This window comes from Nerophis lumbriciformis, linkage group LG01, assembly GCF_033978685.3.
Source record: "Nerophis lumbriciformis linkage group LG01, RoL_Nlum_v2.1, whole genome shotgun sequence".
NCBI classification, from domain to species: domain Eukaryota; kingdom Metazoa; phylum Chordata; class Actinopteri; order Syngnathiformes; family Syngnathidae; genus Nerophis; species Nerophis lumbriciformis.
The window spans coordinates 37641605-37660606 of record NC_084548.2 but is presented as its reverse complement, the minus strand read 5'-3'; the positions used below and the strand labels follow the sequence as shown (position 1 = coordinate 37660606).

The window sequence follows — 19002 nt, the reverse complement described above, 5'->3', positions numbered from 1 at the left end:
CCAATACAAACAAACATGGCGGATAGAACAGCAAGATATAGCGACATTAGCTTGGATTCAGACTCGGATTTCAGCGGCTTTAGCGATTCAACAGATTACGCATGTGTAGCACCCCTACTGTAGGATAGCAGGTTAGTACAACAATTAAGATTGCTAGGTTCTTGGCTGTATAATTGAGAGACTCGCAATGAGACGTTACGTACTTAGTGGACCACAGAACAACTGCTGGCAAATTTATTGCACAATAATAAACGATAACACATGAACAGTGTGCTTTTTAAATTGAAAATACCCCCCAAAAATAAAATAAAAATAGAGCTCTGTTGCAAAATTCAAAAGTAGCAAAATAGAAGAAATTTCCTTTTTAAATTGTCCTTTCAAAAAATACAATCTACCCGGGTAGTATTGAATTGAACATTGTCTATATTCCTTGGTTGGGAATCCTTAGTTCTATTGTAATCCGTTATTCCATACTGATTCGGTTCGATACTTGCGACTCTGATGGTGGATCAGTTCAGTTATAGATCACTGCAGAGTGTGGAGACCGATGCAGCTGGCCACACCACATCCAAACGCTCCCTCTCCGCAGACTCTCACTCACTGGGACTGGCTCCCAAAACCCCAGGGGACAGACAAAAGCACCAATTGGAGTTCTCAGCAGCACAAAACACAGCAATCCGGCTCCCACTGGGACCAGGCTATCTTATGCTGCTTTTCCAACACTCGGTTTGAAAATTGACAAGTATTTTAACGTATAAAACTTTGTCTTTGCAACGCAACGATATGACGCGTGCCTTCACTGTGACGTTCAGTGAAGGAATGCCGGGAATGACAAAGGTGCATGCGACCTCTACTGGCCAACATGTGAATAACGTGCTGCGTGCATACATAATTAATTTAACCCTGTAGTGACCACATGACTTTGACAAATCAATTTTAACATTTTTTAAGTGACAATAGTGACTTTGGCACACCATATATTAGAAATTAATAATAGGTGAATATATTAGTGACACTATATTTCCATATGGGTTACACATGTATTGAAACGGATGGTTGTAGTGTGGAGGCAGGTAGCGAAAACGAAATTGAAGAAGAAACTGAAGCTATTGAGCCATATCGGATTGAACCGTATGCAAGCGAAAACGATGAAAACGACACGACAGCCAGCGACACGGGAGAAAGCGAGGACGAATTTGGCGATCGCCTTCTAACCAACGATTGGTATGTGTTTGTTTGGCATTAAAGGAAACTAACAACTATGAACTAGGTTTACAGCATATGAAATACATTTGAGAGTGCAGACAGCCCATTCCAGGCGCGCTAAGAACATAGATTTTTCCACGATTTCAGCACTCAGGTTAACCATATCTAAATAAACACAAAATACTGCATTACACAAGACTACCCGAATGTACTCGAATGATTGAAAAAAAATAATGTTTTTAAGCTAAATTATTGGTAAACACTGTTTATGTATAATAATTTACGTAAAACCGCGAGTAATGAATAAAGTTTTCATCAATTAATATATTCTGTAGACATACCCTCATCCGCTCATCCGCTCTCTTTTCCTGAAAGCTGATCTGTCCAGTTTTGGAGTTGATGTCAGCATCTGCTTTGAGTGTCGCAGGATATCCACACATTCTTGCCATCTCTGTCGTAGCATAGCTTTCGTCGGTAAAGTGTGCGGAACAAACGACTGACCATTTTGTCGGCTTTCCCCACAGCCTCGTATTTTGAACAAATTTTGTCCAATTTCTTGCCACTTTCGCATCTTTGGGCCACTGGTGCAACTTGAATCTGTCCCTGTTCGTGTTGTTACACCCTCCGACAACACACCGACGAAAGTGAGAAAATGGCGGATTGCTTCCCGATGTGACGTCACGTTGTGACGTCATCGCTCCGAGAGCGAATAATAGAAAGGCGTTTAATTCGCCAAAATTCACCCATTTAGAGTTCGGAAATCGGTTAAAAAAATATATGGTCTTTTTTCTGCAACATCAAGGTATATATTGACGCTTACATAGGTCTGGTGATAATGTTCCCCTTTAATGTATCAATTGTATCTTATCCACCTCATATCGTATATGTAGCAAGCACACATGGGTGTTTTTGTGCATTGAAAATTCATATTTAAAGATACTGTACACATGAAATGATGAATATGTTCTATTATCCATTTCCCCTCCCAGAGCCCTGGAACCACCACAGATGTGAAGTCTTTTGTTTCTGTTTTTCTTCATGAATAACGCTCACCGAGAGGTCCTCGAGAGTGTTCAACAATTACATTTGCGTCGAACATGCCGCACACACCAGTGTGCCTTGGCCAGTGGCAAGTAACTGAGCTCAGGAGAGAACATTAAGCATGACATTTCACTTGCATTTCAAAGTAATGCCGTGTCACCCGTGTTACCCCTACCCACCCTGCAGGGACCCCCCTTCCAAGCAGGTATAAAATTGTACAATCCTCACTCATCTTTTTGGTGTTAACCCTCTCTCTTCATTTTGTACTTGACATTTGAAAAAGTAGGAATATGAGAATAAAATTAATGTAGTCAATAAAGCGGTGTGATAATGACACCCATTGAAGGACAAACTGCGCTGGGGGAAGTCACCCTGAGTGGGGAGTGTATGTGCATGTGTGTGAGAGAGTGGAGAAGAGAGTGGGGGTGTGCAGCGTTACGACTCCATGTGTGTACAAGAAAGAGATTTAAGTAGAGAGGGAGAGCTGAGCAAGCAGCAGAGATTGGGAGAGTAACTGTGAGCTGCAGGGTCGAGGAGAGAGCAGCAGCAGCCCGTCTTTCTTAATCTGTCGCCTCTCGGATCTCCCCGAGCTGAGCACAGCTGTCGGGCTGCTGCTGCTGCTTGCTTACTACGGGTGGATTCTGTGGTCCCGTACACAGCCCACTTTGCCGAACAGCTTCACGCAAAGTCTCCTCATTTGCCTGCACGTGGTTGAAGGTTTGACGCACTGGATGTGAAACACCCATGATCCCCAGCCAGCACACCCTCTCACTAAGGTAGGCACACAAGTCTTTGTATCATTCATGAACTTTGCTTTTTCATCTGATGAACCTGGTTTATTCAGAAAAAAGATCAGCGAAGGAACTTTCCCAGGGTTAGGTTGCATTGTTCATTGGCTGTGATTTGACCTCTCTTCTCGTATTAACTGACCGCTCTGCTTGTGTGTCCATACAGTTAATGCTTCTTTTGCCTCACAGCGCTGCAGCTTTCAACGGCGGTTTTCGGATTATTGTCAAGTGGAGCTCAGAGATTAGAATGAGTTGCTATCTATGAGATACGCTTGTTGAAAAGGTTGAGAGGGTGCATGCCACAATCTGAGCCCTGCAGGTGACAGCTAGTTCTAAGAATTGATGGTGTGGATTACATGACCTCCTGCATTCGCGGCATGAAGCGGTGGATGTTTAACACAACATATGTGATGTTCAGAGTACAATGAGGCGTCAGAAGAATCCACATTCAGTCTATACATTCTTTGAAATGGTAATCAACGGGCAACAAAGTGTTCTCCATCTCCTTCCACAGGAGTGTGAATATGCTTCCAATATGGATTTCTCGACACAAATAGCGCTATTCAAATGTCGCGGTCCTGCCTGTTTATGATTACATTAAAAAGAAGTGGAGCACTTACATGGTTTTACATGGCAACATCGTTTATATCACAACACTTTCCAAATGGAGAGTTCCAGGATGACTCTAGTGATAAAGGGAAGGGAAAAAAATCTCAACCTTTGTGCTGCACTAAGTCCCCGTGCAGGGCAGCCGTTCATCTCAACCATTTGACTTACGACAAAAGACCAGAATGATTGTAGATAAGGGTGAGAACGATCAATCATGATGAAGACCTACTGTATTTTTGCCAACATTCATACCACTAATACTGATCGTATAGAATAATTACGGCAGCTATATTGGCATAGTTGCCGGCTGTACCTCAAGAGACAATGGTACCTACTACAAGGGAGAGAAGAGGTTATTAATGTACATCAATGGGGATAAGAGCCTCAATTCCCGTGCGGCACACACGGCTTAGTGTTAATACACTTTGCACTGTAAGATTTTATAGTGTCAGCATTACGGTCTCACTGTCAATCATTATTTCTTGTGACATATGCTGCCAATCTGTCCAGAATTTATTTATGGCAGTGGCGATTGCTGTATAGTTCAAGAAAAAGCTCAGCTTCCCCTAAAATGTAAATAAAAAAAATAAGTGGTTGAATATATACTTTTGTGTTTACATGTCATAGACTAATAAATATGTGATATAATCCATTCAACTTTTGTTCAGATTCAGCTACTTTCGCAACAGCTGATACAATTTTCCTTGTATTTTTGTGGTAGCGTCACAGTGCATTAAACAGTGTTAGATAGACAGATAGTACTTTATTGATTCCTTCAGGAGAGTTCCCTCAGGAAAATTAAAATTCCAGCAGGAGTGTACAGACTTGAGATTGAATTTAAAAAGTAAATAATGGGGGTGTAAATGGAAATAAAATAGAAAATATAACAATAAGAATAACAATAAAAAGCATCAATAAGAATAAAAATATAACAGTAAAAATAAGAATATAACAAGAGAAACTAGGCAGTATAGTGACCATGTTATGAAAAAGTATTGCACTGTTATTGCACTGTTTTTTGTTGCAGTTTATTTCAGTATTGTCATTGTTTTGCATCCCCTGTCATCCTAGTACACCCCCCCCCCCCCCCCCCCCCCAAACTCCCTCCCAGAGAGGAGTTGTACAGTCTGATGGCGTGTGGGACAAAGGAGTTTTTTAGTCTATTAGTCTAGTGTTGATGCTGTGCGTCAATTGACTTCAATGGGGGAGCTTAGAGTGGGTTTCACTCAGATAAATAGATAGATAGATAGATAGATAGATAGATAGATAGATAGATAGATAGATAGATAGATAGATGGATAGTACTTTATTGATAGTACTGTCTATCTTAGATAAATGCTTGGCTTTGTCCAGCCCACGGACGCCAAGCATCTCTAGAAGTGAATGGAAAGTGGGCTTGGCCTCGAGTTGGCCTGAACGCAAATGCCCCGTATGAGGCTGAATCCCTTTTTCGATTGACAGGAAAATGAGCAAGTCAGCGATCTTCAAATATAAACCGTTTTTCAAGTTGCATTCCGTCGAGTTGATATGGAGAATGTTACAATTCTCTAAGTGATGCTTCTTTATAATATCTGCCATTTGTATATCTTCTTTCTGTAATTGGAGACTGTACTTGTGTTAAGAGAGTAGCCGAAAATGAGCCTTCCCTACTTGAAAGACCAGCAGCCGCCACTGTTTTATGAACAACCTGTACGACACAAAAGCATAATTCCTCACACACCGTTGGTGCCAACTGGATCCAAGTGAAGGACTGAAGCTTAGCACAAGATGCACACAGATCAGGTGCAAACTTTTCACAAGATTTTATTAACAATAACTGCTGGACAGACAAGACCACGGCAGGTTGAAGGATCACATCTCTTTGTATTTGGAGAGGGTATATAACACACACGAAATGTGTGCTACCGCCTGAAATAATGATGGAAACCATATCCAATATTCCACATGGGAGACAAAGATTTGATAGTCCTGCTGCCGGTAGAAATTTGGTACCCGCTTCTGTTTGACAAATGTGTTTTCCCAATTCCCCCAATGAAGACCACAAAACCCTGAACAATAAAAGACAAGTATTAGCCGGGCTTCTTTTCATATTTTACTGAGAGAGAGCAGGCATCAGAATTTATTGGTCTGCTCGGAACTGGAAATGACACATGATGATTGACACATTTTAATACAAAGGGACAATTGATTCAAAACAAGCACTCACCACAAAGACGAAAGCAACCAACTCTAAGAAAAATGAATATTTAAATTATGGATAGTTATTTAGGATGAAAACAATTTAATAAAATATTCAGAACACTCAAACGATGAATGCATTTATGCTCCTGCGTAAATGTTGTGGACAATAAAATCCTAGTTGGTTTTCATTAATTCAACAAGTCAACACCGTGCTCTCTGCATGCACTGACACTGCATGATTCATTATTAAATTGTGTTATTCATGCAGTGTAGTGATACAACACAGTTAGTATTACTGCTAGACAGTACAGATGTGTGAACAGCAGTTTTCTCATCTTTGTGCAAAGGGCAGGCTTTTTGGAGTGATATGTCATATGCAATCATGGTAATGGAACAGTTTAACTGCCTCATAGCATTGAATCATCAAGGTCATTCTTTATCAGATCACTGGGCATCTACTGCAAGTCTTCTAGATAACACGCCTTACTTTGCTACCGACTATTGGTCTTGATTGTGTGTGCGTGTATAGGCCATTTTGCTCAAAAGCGAGGTTGAAGAGAAATTGCAAGAGCTAATTAATCTGTGTGGTTAGGGACTATAGCAACTTGATAAGGATGTGGTTTTTCTTTATTATTTTATATTTTCATCTAGCATTTTATGTCCATATTAGCACACCATGTATCTTGTTTAGGAACACAGGGAGAAAAGCCGACTTCTATTCCAGTTGATTTAGTTTGACAGATGGGCTACTGGGCGTATTACCTGTCAGTCACAAGCCTGACACGTTTCAACCAAGCGGTATTGTTAAGTTTTGTGCAGAATGTAGACAGCGTGAAATCATAGTAGTAAGACAGCATGTATTGTCACTTGCCAGTCGATTAATCATTGCCCCTAAAGGTGACACAAAAAAGTGTGGTGTGCTGATGTCTGCAAACAAGTAAGCAGAAAGCAAATAGCTTTTCTGTCTCTTCCACTCTGACATTCAAGTAGAACACAGAAGTGTCTGTCATCTTACCAAAGGGCAGCAGAGTGTCTATCTTCACCGTACACCAGTGTTTTTCAACCTTTTCTGAGCCAAGGCACATTTTTTTCATTGAAAAAATCCCGAGGCACACCACGAGCAGAAAACATAAAACAATGAAACTCAGCAGCTGATATTGACAGTAAAAAGTCGTTCTCGCAATTGTTGGGTATGAATTCAAACCATGACCAACCATGCATCACTATAGCTCTTGTCTCAAAGTAGGTGTACTGTCACGACCTGTCACATCACGACGTGACTTATTTGGAGTTTTGTTGGTGTTTTCCTGTGTGTAGTGTTTTAGTTCTTGTCTTGCACTCCTATTTTGGTGTTGATTGTCATGTTATGTACGGATGGACTTTGTGGACACCGTCTGCTCCACACACTGTAAGTCTTTGCTGTTGTCCAGCATTCTGTTTTTGTTTAATTTGCAGCCAGTTCAGTTTTAGTTTAGTTTTGCATAGCCATCCTTAAGCTTCAATGCCCTTTGTTTATTTTTGGTTTAAGCATTAGATACCTTTTTACCTGCACACTGCCTCCCGCTGTCGTCTGCATATTGTGATCACGACAAACCATCTACAAAGCAATTAGCTACCTGCTGCCACCTACTGATATGGAAGAGTATTACACGGTTACTCTGCCGAGCTCTAACCAGCACAGACACTTAACAACGGCACATTTGCGGATTATAATTACTGGTTTGCAAAACATATTTTTCACTCAATTAGGTGAAATTACATAATCTCCCACGGCACACCAGACTGTATTTCATGGTACACTAGTGTGTCGCGGCACAGTGGTTGAAAAACACTGCCTTACACAACCAAACCCCTGCACACGTCAACAGACAAAAGTGGATCTGTTCTGGTAGGCTTTTTTGGTCAAAAATGAGGGCTGTCAATCGGTTGAAATTGTAGTTAACTCATAATTAATCGCAAATATAATTGTTTTATCTTTATTTAATGTACCATAAACAGATAATTTTCAAGTTTTTAATATTATCAATGTGTTTGCCTTATGCAAATGTTTATTTTTAAACTGCTCAACACAAAATGGAGACAACCACACTTTAACAGACACACAAACACTATCTCTCAGATAAGAAATTCTGTAATTTTCCGCACATATAGGCCGCACCCACTTAATTTTTGGACAAATGTTATTTTGTGTACGTATAAAGGTTGCAGGTGTACTCGTTGAAACATGGAATATTTACACAGGTGTTTGTGTTAATTAGTTGTTGTTTTTTTTTTTTACAAAAGACCGTGCCTCCAAAACGTCATATACTGTAGTAGCCAGAGGTGGGTAGTAACGCGCTACATTTACTCCGTTACATCTACTTGAGTAACTTTTGGGATAAATTGTACTTCTAAGAGTAGTTTTAATGCAACTTACTTTTACTTTTACTTGAGTATATTTATAGAGAAGAAACGCTACTTTTACTCCGCTACTTTTATCTACATTCAGCTCGCTACTCGCTACTAATTTTTATTGATCTGTTAATGCACGCTTTGTTTGTATTGGTCTGTCAGACAGACCTTCAAAGTGCCTGCGTTACTGGTGACGTTACACTCCGTTCCACCAATAAAATGCAGTCACTAGTGACGTTCACTCCGTTCCACCAATCAGATGCAGTCACTGGTGACGTTGGACCAATCAAACAGAGCCAGGCGGTCACATGACCTGACTTAAACAAGTTGAAAAACTTATTGGGGTGTTACCATTTAGTGGTCAATTGTACGGAATATGTACTGTACTGTGCAATCTAATAATAAAAGTTCCAATCAATCAATCAAAAGTGTGAAGGAAAAAAGACACTTATTTATTTCAAACGTACATCCCGTCACAAGCCTAAAGACTGACTGCACAGTTCCTGTCTTCACAATAAAAGTGCCGCTCCATCGCGCCTGCGCTTTCAAAATAAGAGTCTCCGAAAGCCAGCGCAAACAAGCTAGCAAGCTACGGAGTTTGCCGCCAATGTATTTCTTGTAAAGTGTATAAAAACGAATATGGAAGCTGGACAGATAAGATACCAAAAACCAACCACTTTCATGTGGTATTAGACAGAAAGGAGGAACTTTTTTTCTCCTGCATTTGAAAACGTGGACGTTAAGCACTGCTGTCTGATTACAATCAATGCAAGTCATCAGAATCAGGTAATACACCAACTTATATTCTTGTCAACATGAAAGAAAGGAATCTATATGTATTAAACATGCATGTATATTCATTAAAACACCTTTAACTTGTAAACAAAAACGGCAAAATAAATAAATATAAATTATATACTGTATATATCAATGTATGTGTATATATGTATATATATATATATATATATATATATATATATATATATATATATATATATATATATATATATATATATATATATATATATGATATGTGTGTGTATGTTACTCATCAGTTACTCAGTACTTGAGTAGTTTTTTCACAACATACTTTTTACTTTTACTCAAGTAAATATTTGGGTGACTACTCATTACTTTTACTTGAGTAATAAATCTCTAAAGTAACAGTACTCTTACTTGAGTACAATTTCTGGCTACTCTACCCACCTCTGGTAGTAGCCCACCTCAAAAGTCATTGAGCACAGTCTTCGTCCCCTCCGCTGGGTTGTCTTCTTTGGTGTCGCAGTTAAAGGGACTTGGGGTTCCTTCGTTCCGCGTTTTCTCGGCCTCATTTTTGCTTTCCCTTTTGTCTCGAGGCGATGCAATCTTCTTGTTTTGGGGCCTGTCGGTGGTGGTGGATTTCCGTTTCGTGCGGCAGCTGTTCCTTACTTGATGGCCGGGTCGATCGCCGTAAGCATTGGGGCTGTGTTGTGTGAATTTCGTCATGTCTTCGCCACGATGAAGGTGAGTGCATAACACGCTAAATGGCTGACCAAATAGTTGTGTGTGTGTGTGCGTTTAATTGTCATTGGTCCACCTTGACCAGTTCAGCTATTGTCTGATGTGACGGGGCTTAGTTTATTGCTGGCTTGTGAACCCGGAAAAATCTATAAATTGGCAGCAGCATTTTATAAAGCGCAGGGTTCATTGCATAGAAAAAAAGTTGTGGCTTGTAGTCTTGAAATTATGCTACTCTCTCACACATGCTTACCACTTCTGACACAGACTTACTTACCTCCTATAATCGTCATTGGTACATAATGAGAAGTGCAGCGCTAGTGGTGTTATGAGGGCTGCTGACTTTACTTGCATAATACCTGCACTAAGCACTTGTTGCAGCTGGCTGAGACTGCATTCAGTAGCACTGAAATTAGGCACCCATAGCTACTATATTTTACGGACTATAGAGCACACATATAAGCCGCACTGGCTAAATTTTAGAAGTAAAAAAAAAAAAAACGTTTTCATATATTAGCCGCACAAAAAGATTTTGTTAATGTTTTACATACCTAATTGTTTCCAAATGGTGTATGTTACATGGCAGTAAAACAAATGATCAAACAAAATAGAAGTCATCATCATGGACCCACAAGCCGTGGAAGCTACCTTTCAAATCAGCTAAACAGACTCAAAAACTCCACAGTGGCGTTTTGGTGAATTTACTGATACATTTGTGAAACTGATACAATCGAAGAATTTCATTTTAAGTTAATAATACTAACACAGACACTCATAAACGTGTGAGCATATTAGCTCATGCTAACAATGCTAACTTAATTATATTACGATAGCACGCACAAATATGCATGAAAACACTCCTACAGAAATGGCACATGGGACGGTTTAATAGGTAAGAATTGTTTTAGTTATACTGCAAAACTAACCAATGTTGCATGGGGTGATGAATGAACACTCCTTAGGTACGCTATGGACAACTTAAAAGACAGAACAGCACTTGTACTTCCAGTTGAAAGCACTAAATGGAAGGACACTGCAGCACCTGCAGTGAGCAAACTCGTGCAAAAGATGGCGCCATAACACAAACCATAACACACCTTTTTAGTGTATTTGTATGTTTTAGAAAAAATAATAAAATACTTGCATAATGGCTATCGGCGAAGAAAAATCCATAAAGTAGCCGCACTGTTTTATAAGCTGTAGGGTTCAAAGAGTAGGAAAAAGTAGTGGCTTGTAGTCCGGAATTTACAGTACTTCTTTTTGCTGTTTGGTTACTACTGTTCACGTTGGTATCAATGCCAATGTGGAACCAAGTTTCAGTAACTCATACAACAGTCAGAGCAAAACATACATACGTTAACCAAATTGCTATACAGTATAAGTTATTTGTGGATTTTTCTTTGCATCTCGAACAATCTTCCTGGCAGTTGTGGCTGAAATCTTTGCTGGTCTACCTGAATCCCTAATTTTCCACTTCTTAATCAGCATTTGAACACTGCTGATTGGCATTCTCAATTCCTTGGATATCTTTTTATACCCCTTTCCTGTTTTATGCAGTTCAATTACCTTTTCTCGCAGATCCTTTGACAATTATTTTGCCTTCCCCATGACTCAGAATCCAGAAACATCTGTGCAGCACTGGATGAAAGATGCAATGGTCTGTCAGAAGCCCATAAACTCACTGACCTTTTATAAACACACATTAATTACAAACAAACAGGTCACAGGTGAGGATTGGAACCTTGATTAGCCATTCAAACCTGTTTGTGTCAACTTTTGTGTATGTTATCAGATCAAAGACACTGGGGTATGTAAACTTTTGATCAGGGTCATTTGGGTACTTTCTTTTGTCATTTTGATTTAAAAAGAGTAAACACAGTTGTTTGCCAATAAATAGCTTCACACAACCATTGAGCATGAGTGGAAGAAAGGTTTTTGTGTTATCATTCATATTCTCTGAAGAATGGCCAAGAAGTCATACATTCTCCCAGGGTATGTAAACTTATGAGCACAACTGTGTGTGTATATATATATATATATATATATATATATATATATATATATATATATATATATATATATATATATATATATGTGTGTGTGTGTGTGTGTGTGTGTGTATGTACACACACACACAATCTAGAGAGAACATTGCAGGCTTGGACCGGATCGACCAAGTCAAAAACTACAAAGCGGGTTATGGAATGAATGCAAACTATGTTCATGCCAAACCTCTCTTCCACTTCCCTCTGACTAGACTAATTAGTATGTCTGTGTAAAACCAACACACAACACACTAATCATACCCCTACATTTATTGGTCATCAGCATATCACATATTTATACCTTTGTAAGTATTATCGTTGCTGCTGGCAATCAGCTGCTTTTAGCACATCTGTCACAAATATTCCACATTGCACACATTTCAGTGCTTCTTTTACTTCCACTATTTTCAGCTGGCAACTTTGCAATTTGGCTCAAGTTAACAAATGTGCAACTGGGACAGTGAGTACGCTACAAGCAGTTTTCCCTGCAGCTGATCATCAGATTGTGGCAATCAATAAGCCCTCAGGCTTCACCAGGCCAGGTTTCCTTTAGTTTGTAGTTTTCTTGTTTTCTACCAAAACATCCCTAGTGTAGTCAGCCTTAATATTTTCCTATTAGAGAGGGTAAAATATGAATAATAAATGAAAGCCTATTAAAATTACTAGACTACTTCATTTTTGTTGAAGCCAGAAAATATAGTTAAGTGAGGTGCGTTAAAACAAAAAAAAAAGCTTAAAACTGAAATGTAAAGTGCTGTATTTTACAAGCTGCAGTGAAGTATTTACTAAGCAAGCTCCTTAATAGGCCAATGAAATTGGATGTGTTTACCAGTTAACCAATCAGCAAACCCGATTAGCTTTGAGACAAGCCCAGTCATGCAATCACTTTCTGTTATTGCTTTCTGGTTGCTCCGTGCCATGCTTTCAGATGATAGCCATCTTGTTCGTAGGAAAACAAAAATCCTTTGGTGGCCCGTCAGGCCTTCTCTGCTGGCCTAACATAACCAGAAATCATGATCATAATTAAAGATAAAATTATTTTTTAATTAACTTTCCCTAAATATCTAAACGTATTCATATTCTCTGCATGTCATAGTATGCTTGTTCCAGTGCTGTTGTTTTGAGTTTTAGTTTGTATCCAATCAGAATTCAGCTAGCTTATGTTGCCATGCTGTACGAAATCTGCCAGACGCCTGCAGAATCAACAATGCAGGCGTCCGTGCACTGTAAGTGAACAGGGACATACAGTTGATAGACAGTTGCCATAGCCAATCAGATCACGAGTTGGTGTCAGTAAGGCCTTCTAGATGGCCTCACGTTGAACATGATGTTTACGCGTCCTGTGATTGGTTACTCATCGGGACCGTTAGCGGATGAATTTGAGAACACATAGAGTTGAGAGACAGTTGCGATAGCCAATCAGATTGCAAGTTATTGACAGTAGCTGTTTTGTTACAACTAAAAGTTGTAAACTCTTTGATTGACTGATTTAAATTTGTATTAGTAGATTACACAGTACAGCACATATTCTCTCTCACTCTCACTATTTGAGTTCTCAGATGTGTCTCTTTTCTATCTCAGCAAAAAAGAAAATTGAGTAATGCATTTTAAATGGCACAATTGAACCATACCTCAATTATATGTCAGTTTATTTCGTGCCAACATTTGAGAAAATAATACATTTAGGCAATATGGATATATGGTCTATGCGGCTTATTTACCGTACATCATATTCTACTTAAATTGTTGATTTCTGACACACACGCTATGTACAGTAACTCATTGACTTCAATTCTGAGACTCAAAACTTAACCCAAACAGCCATGATATGCTCAAAAGACACTTTGTGTGTGAATGTTCTACAGGTTACTTGGGAGCGCAGAACGGTGGTATAGTGTTAGTGTTCATCTCTCACTGCGAAAAGGTCCTGGGTTCAATTCCCAGGCTCGGGCTCTTTCTGTGTGGAGTTTGCGTGTTCTCCCTGTGACATGTGTGTGTGTTATATTCTTTAGAAATGCGTGGCCTAGTGGGTAGAGTGTCCGCCCTGAGATCGGTAGGTCGTGAGTTCAAACCCCGACCGAGTCATACCAAAGACTATAAAAATGGGACCTATTACCTCCCTGCTTGGCACTCAGCATCAAGGGTTGGAATTGGGGGTTAAATCACCAAAAATGATTCCCGGGTGCAGCACCGCTGCTACCCACTGCTCCCCTCACCTCCCAGGGGGTGAACAAGGGGATGGGTCAAATGCAGAGAACAAATTTCACCACACCTAGTGTGTGTGTGACAATCATTGGTACTTTAACTTAGTGCGACACACTTCCACCAAGCTGGCAAGGTGAAACGCCATTAAAATGCAAATCAACGATTAGTATAAATACTGTTTGGCAGATGATATTTGTGTTTAGTCTGTATTATTCACTGAATGCATTTTGCATTGTGTAAAAGAGGTAAATATTTAGTGCAGTCTCTCATTGTAAACCGGTGCAAGGAGTGACGTCATAGCACGCAGAGATTTAATGTCTCTTAGCATTTAATGCAATTTTGACCATATCAAGTTCAAGGTTCAAGGTGCTGTTTATTGTCCATTCTTAACATGTGCAAGACATATAAGAACTGAAATTACATTTTCCGGCTCAGTCCCACTAGGAGCAGACATACATTACAATACATTATTGTGGGAAGACAGATGTAATTTTCTTTTCTAAGCTGAAATGTAATACATTTCGTCAATGTGATTTGTAACAATATTGAGTATTGAAAATGGGAATCAAGGTGAATTCATTAGATGTCCGTATGAACTACAAAAAAGGGATATCAATTGAAAACATTTATGGTGAAACTGTAAGTGAACACTTGAGTTTAAGACACATTCTTGAGTGGACATTTGAGCTTGGAAGTATATTTGTTGTGCAACTACACTTTTGGCGATAAGACTCAGCTAAATTAGTAGTAATGGTAATTAGTGAAATTGAACATAAGTAGTGAAATCTTGTTTCATCCACTTATAAGTCAGGGTTTTTTTTGGTTCCGGAATAGACCCACCATATTTCCACCACTGGACCCCTTGGGGAAAGCTAAGGTAACCAGATTCGGACATTCCCAGCAGGAGCTGGGTGGCGAGCCAAGCGGAACTATCGTGCAGCATGAGAGACGGAACTCCCCCATTTCCCTCCTCCACGGACAGCAGTGGAGACAGACAAAAAAAGACTGCCGATTAGACACACAAAAAAAGGGCCCCAACAACCAAATTGGGACAGAGAGTTTTCTTTATATTTTTGACAGCTTTTTTATTATAATTTATTTATTTCAAATTTACAATTGACTGGTCACCATATTGTCCACACAAAAAAGGGCCCCAACAACCAAATTGGGACAGAGAGTTTTCTTTATATTTTTGACAGCTTTTTTATTATAATTTATTTATTTCAAATTTACAATTGACTGGTCACCATATTGTCCAATTGTTTAATACAGTGTTTTTCAACCTTTTTTGAGCCAAGGCACATTTTTTTCATAAAAAAAAAATACGGAGGCACACCACCAGCAGCAAGGTTAAAAAAATTAAACTCCACCGCGTTGTCGTGCCTTATTTTGAGTTTGTTGCTGTTTCCTGTGTGTAGTGCTTTAGTTCCTGTCTTGCACTGTTATTTTGGTGACCCTTCCTGCTTTGTTGGTGTTCTCCTGTAGCAAGTTCACGCCTTCCTTTGAGTGCTATTGCCCGCGCCTGCTTTGTTTTCGCAATCAAGACTATCTAAGTTGTGCGTACGCTTTCCTCCTTTGTGGGGACATTGTTGATTGTCATGTCATGTACGGATGTACTTTGTGGACGCCGTCTCCGCTTCACACGCTGTAAGTTTTTGCTGTCGTCCAGCATTCTGTTTTTGTTTACTTTGTAGCCAGTTCAGTTTTACTTTTGTTTTGCATAGCCATCCCTATGCTTCAGTGTCTTTTCCTAGTGGGCCTTGCCTTTTGTTAATTTTTGGTTTAAGCTTTACATACCTTTTTACCTGCACGCTGTCTCCCGCTGTGCTCACGACAAACCATCCTCAACGCGTTCCGACTTCTACAAAGCAATTAACTACCTGCTTCCACCTACTGATATGGAGTATTACATGGTTACCCTGCCAAGCTCTACACAGCACAGGCACTAGACAACGGTACATTATTATAATTATTGATTTGCAAAAAATATTGTTGGGACTATTTGGGTGAAGTTGCATAATTTCCCACGGCACACCAGACAATATCTCACGGCCTGCGGCACAGTGGTTGGAAAACACTGGTTTAATACATACAAAAAAAATAATTACTGTGTCGCCATTATTGATGGTCAGTATTACTACTTCTTAAAAATCACTAAATCTTTTGGTCTTGGTCCATTTAAAGTAACTAACCATACTTACCTGTGTTCTAATATCATATAATAATATAAGGATTACACAAGCAAATAACATTTCACATATGCCCCCAAGACAGACATATTATCTCACTGTAATGCAAGATAACTGAGTGATATGTGGAGCAATACTGGCCGCAGTGACTTTAGATTTATGAGGTCTGTAAAATGCTCCAGTGTGAAAATGGAAGTTAAAAATAGAGCAGGAATATAAACATACACCAGGGCAAGTCAACTGAATTGTTTGGGGGGGCCACATTTCCAGGAAGCTGAGAAACGGGGGACCAGACATCTTCCTTTTCCTATTCTTATTTCCTATATACCGTAGAACCAGCATCTTCTGCAGTGGACATTTAACTTGTCAGCGTTACTAAATTCTGAAAAATAGCCTTGTCTGTACAATAATAGTGCTCTGCTGTTTTTAGGGACTTACATCAAAAAATCTTGTCAAAGATCCTTTATATGACAGCCATGTAGTGTTTTTAGGAATCTACTACAAATACGGCTACGTTCACGTTGCATGTCCAATTTGGATTATTTTGTCAAATCCAATAATTTTATGTAGTCGTTGACATTACCAAAATGTGAGGTCTAATGCGAACGCAATCTGATCTGCATGCAGACATTACGTTATGACATCACACGTGCTGCAGAGTTTATGGAAGTAAACATGGCTTTAATTCTAGTTGGCTTTAAATCTGATTAATTGTCAACTATTTATTTTGTAACCGTCTAGTTTGGCGAATAATTTTTACGTTTATAGCTTTTTGATGATACCTTGTCAGATGAATGCGACCGGACTGTGGGAGCGTTTACACTGCAGTCGCATTGCATACATATCCGATTTATATCCACATTTTAAAGAGGCCTGGGTCGGTTATGAAAAATTCCTGATTGCACTGTTCACATTGACATGAAAAAATCCGGTACTGGTCGCTTATGGCAGTGTTTTTCAACCATTGTGCCTCGGCACACCAGTGTGCCGTGAGATACAGTCTGGTGTGCCGTGGGAGATTATGTAGTTTCACCTATTTGGGTAAAAAATATTTTTTGCAAACCAGTAATTATAATCCGCAAATAATGTGCCGTTGTTGAGTGTCGGTGCTGTTTAGAGCTCGGCAGAGTAACCGTGTAATACTCTTCCATATCAGTAGGTGGCAGCCGGGAGCTAATTGCTTTGTAGATGTCGGGAACACGTCGTGTGAGACGACAATGGTTTGTTGTGATAACAATATGCAGACGACAGCGGGAGGCAGCGTGCAGGAAAAAAGGTATCTAATGCTTAAACCAAAAATAAACAAAAGGTAAATGCCCCTAAGAAAAGGCACTAAAGCTTAGGGATGGCTGTGCAGATCGAAACTAAAACTGAACTGGCTACAAAGTAAAGAAAAACAGAATGCTGGACGACAGCAAAGACTTACAGCATGTGGAGCAGAGACGGCGTCCACAAAGTACATCCGTACATGACATGACAACAATGTCCACACAAAGAAGGATAGCAACAACTGAAATATTCTTGATTGCGAAAACAAAGCATGGTGCGGGGAATAGTGCTCAAAGGAAGACATGAAACTGCAACAGGAAAATACCAACAAAGCAGGAAAAGCCACCAAAATAGGTGCGCAAGACACTACACACAGGAAAACACCCAAAAAACTCAAAATAAGTCACGGCGTGATGTGACAGGTCGTGACCGTACTTTGTGACAAGTATAGTATTGTGACGACGACTTTTTATTGTCAATATCGAGTTACATTTTTTTATGATTTCTGCTGGTGGTGTGCCTTCGGATTTTTTCAATGACAAAAATGTGCCTTGGCTCAAAAAAGGTTGAAAAACACTGGCTTATGGGCAAGAAAATCAGACTTGAGCTGCAGTGTGAATTAGACCTGCAGTGTGAAGTAGTCTTTTTCAAGTTTTTTGAACTGAACTCTCTGATGTCTGCTGTCATTCCCAGGTTGGATTTGGCCCCGGGGCCGCCAGTTGAATAGCCCTGACATACACTATAAAATTGTACGAGTCCCAAACTATTGTTCGGGGTGCAAAGAAGAAGATTTTTTAATGCAACTGTCTACTACTTGATCGAGTTAGCATAACATTTTGTAGAGGAGTGAGGCAACATTATATTTTCTTGAATTTGTTACAGTTGCACTTGTGACTTGGTAGCAAGCAAGTAATGACTCATTTGCCACATGAAAAATGTTCGGTATTTTTTAGGATGTTACCACTTTCACTAAGGCAATGATGGATTTGGCAATAAAAGTACAAAATCCAGATGAATTGAAGACAAATTCAGAAAATGTACGCAGTGTTATCATTGCTGTGATGTGACAGTCATCAGCCACTTTAAGGATACGGCAGTTTTCTGTTTGTCTAGGTTAAAAATGTCAGTGATGGCAACAGTAAGCTACGTGAGAGCAGCTGCTATCTCCGAGTCTCTGTTTGGGTGCATGCAGTAGTTTGCTACACATGTTATCTGCTCCCACATTAAGGTGATTCCTCTGCCGTTTACAGCAAACGGTAAAACTATGAACTGTTAACATGTTATAGAAATGTCTTTGGGATGTTTAGTAATCAAAAACAAACTTCTATAATCACAACTGTCAGCATGGAAATACACACATTAAGTCAATTGTTTGGCAACACCACAGATGTAGTAATAATTTCAAATGCCTTTCTTAAGGGAGTTTTATGCTCCATAATTAAGCTTCCTGTGTCATTGATGAATCTGTTATGGGGATTGCATTAAACATGTTGTCTTTTCTGTGATTTTCCTACATGGGCAAAGTGGACCCAAGGCACTTTTTTCTGTGTCTGCTCTTCATGTCCTTCACACTTTTCTGGC

General features: G+C 39.5%; 1 protein-coding gene across 1 annotated transcript in view; it reads left to right on the top strand.

Moving 5' to 3' along the window:
- Positions 1-2897: 2897 nt before the first annotated feature.
- Positions 2898-19002, top strand: part of opn7b (opsin 7, group member b) — a 165311-nt gene continuing 149206 nt past the window's right edge. Inside the window, exons 1-2 of the mRNA XM_061980761.1 lie at positions 2898-3023; positions 9572-9719. Of these exons, the coding sequence (XP_061836745.1) occupies positions 2992-3023; positions 9572-9719 (180 nt within the window). The 5' untranslated portion in view covers positions 2898-2991. The remainder of the gene's footprint in view (positions 3024-9571; positions 9720-19002) is intronic.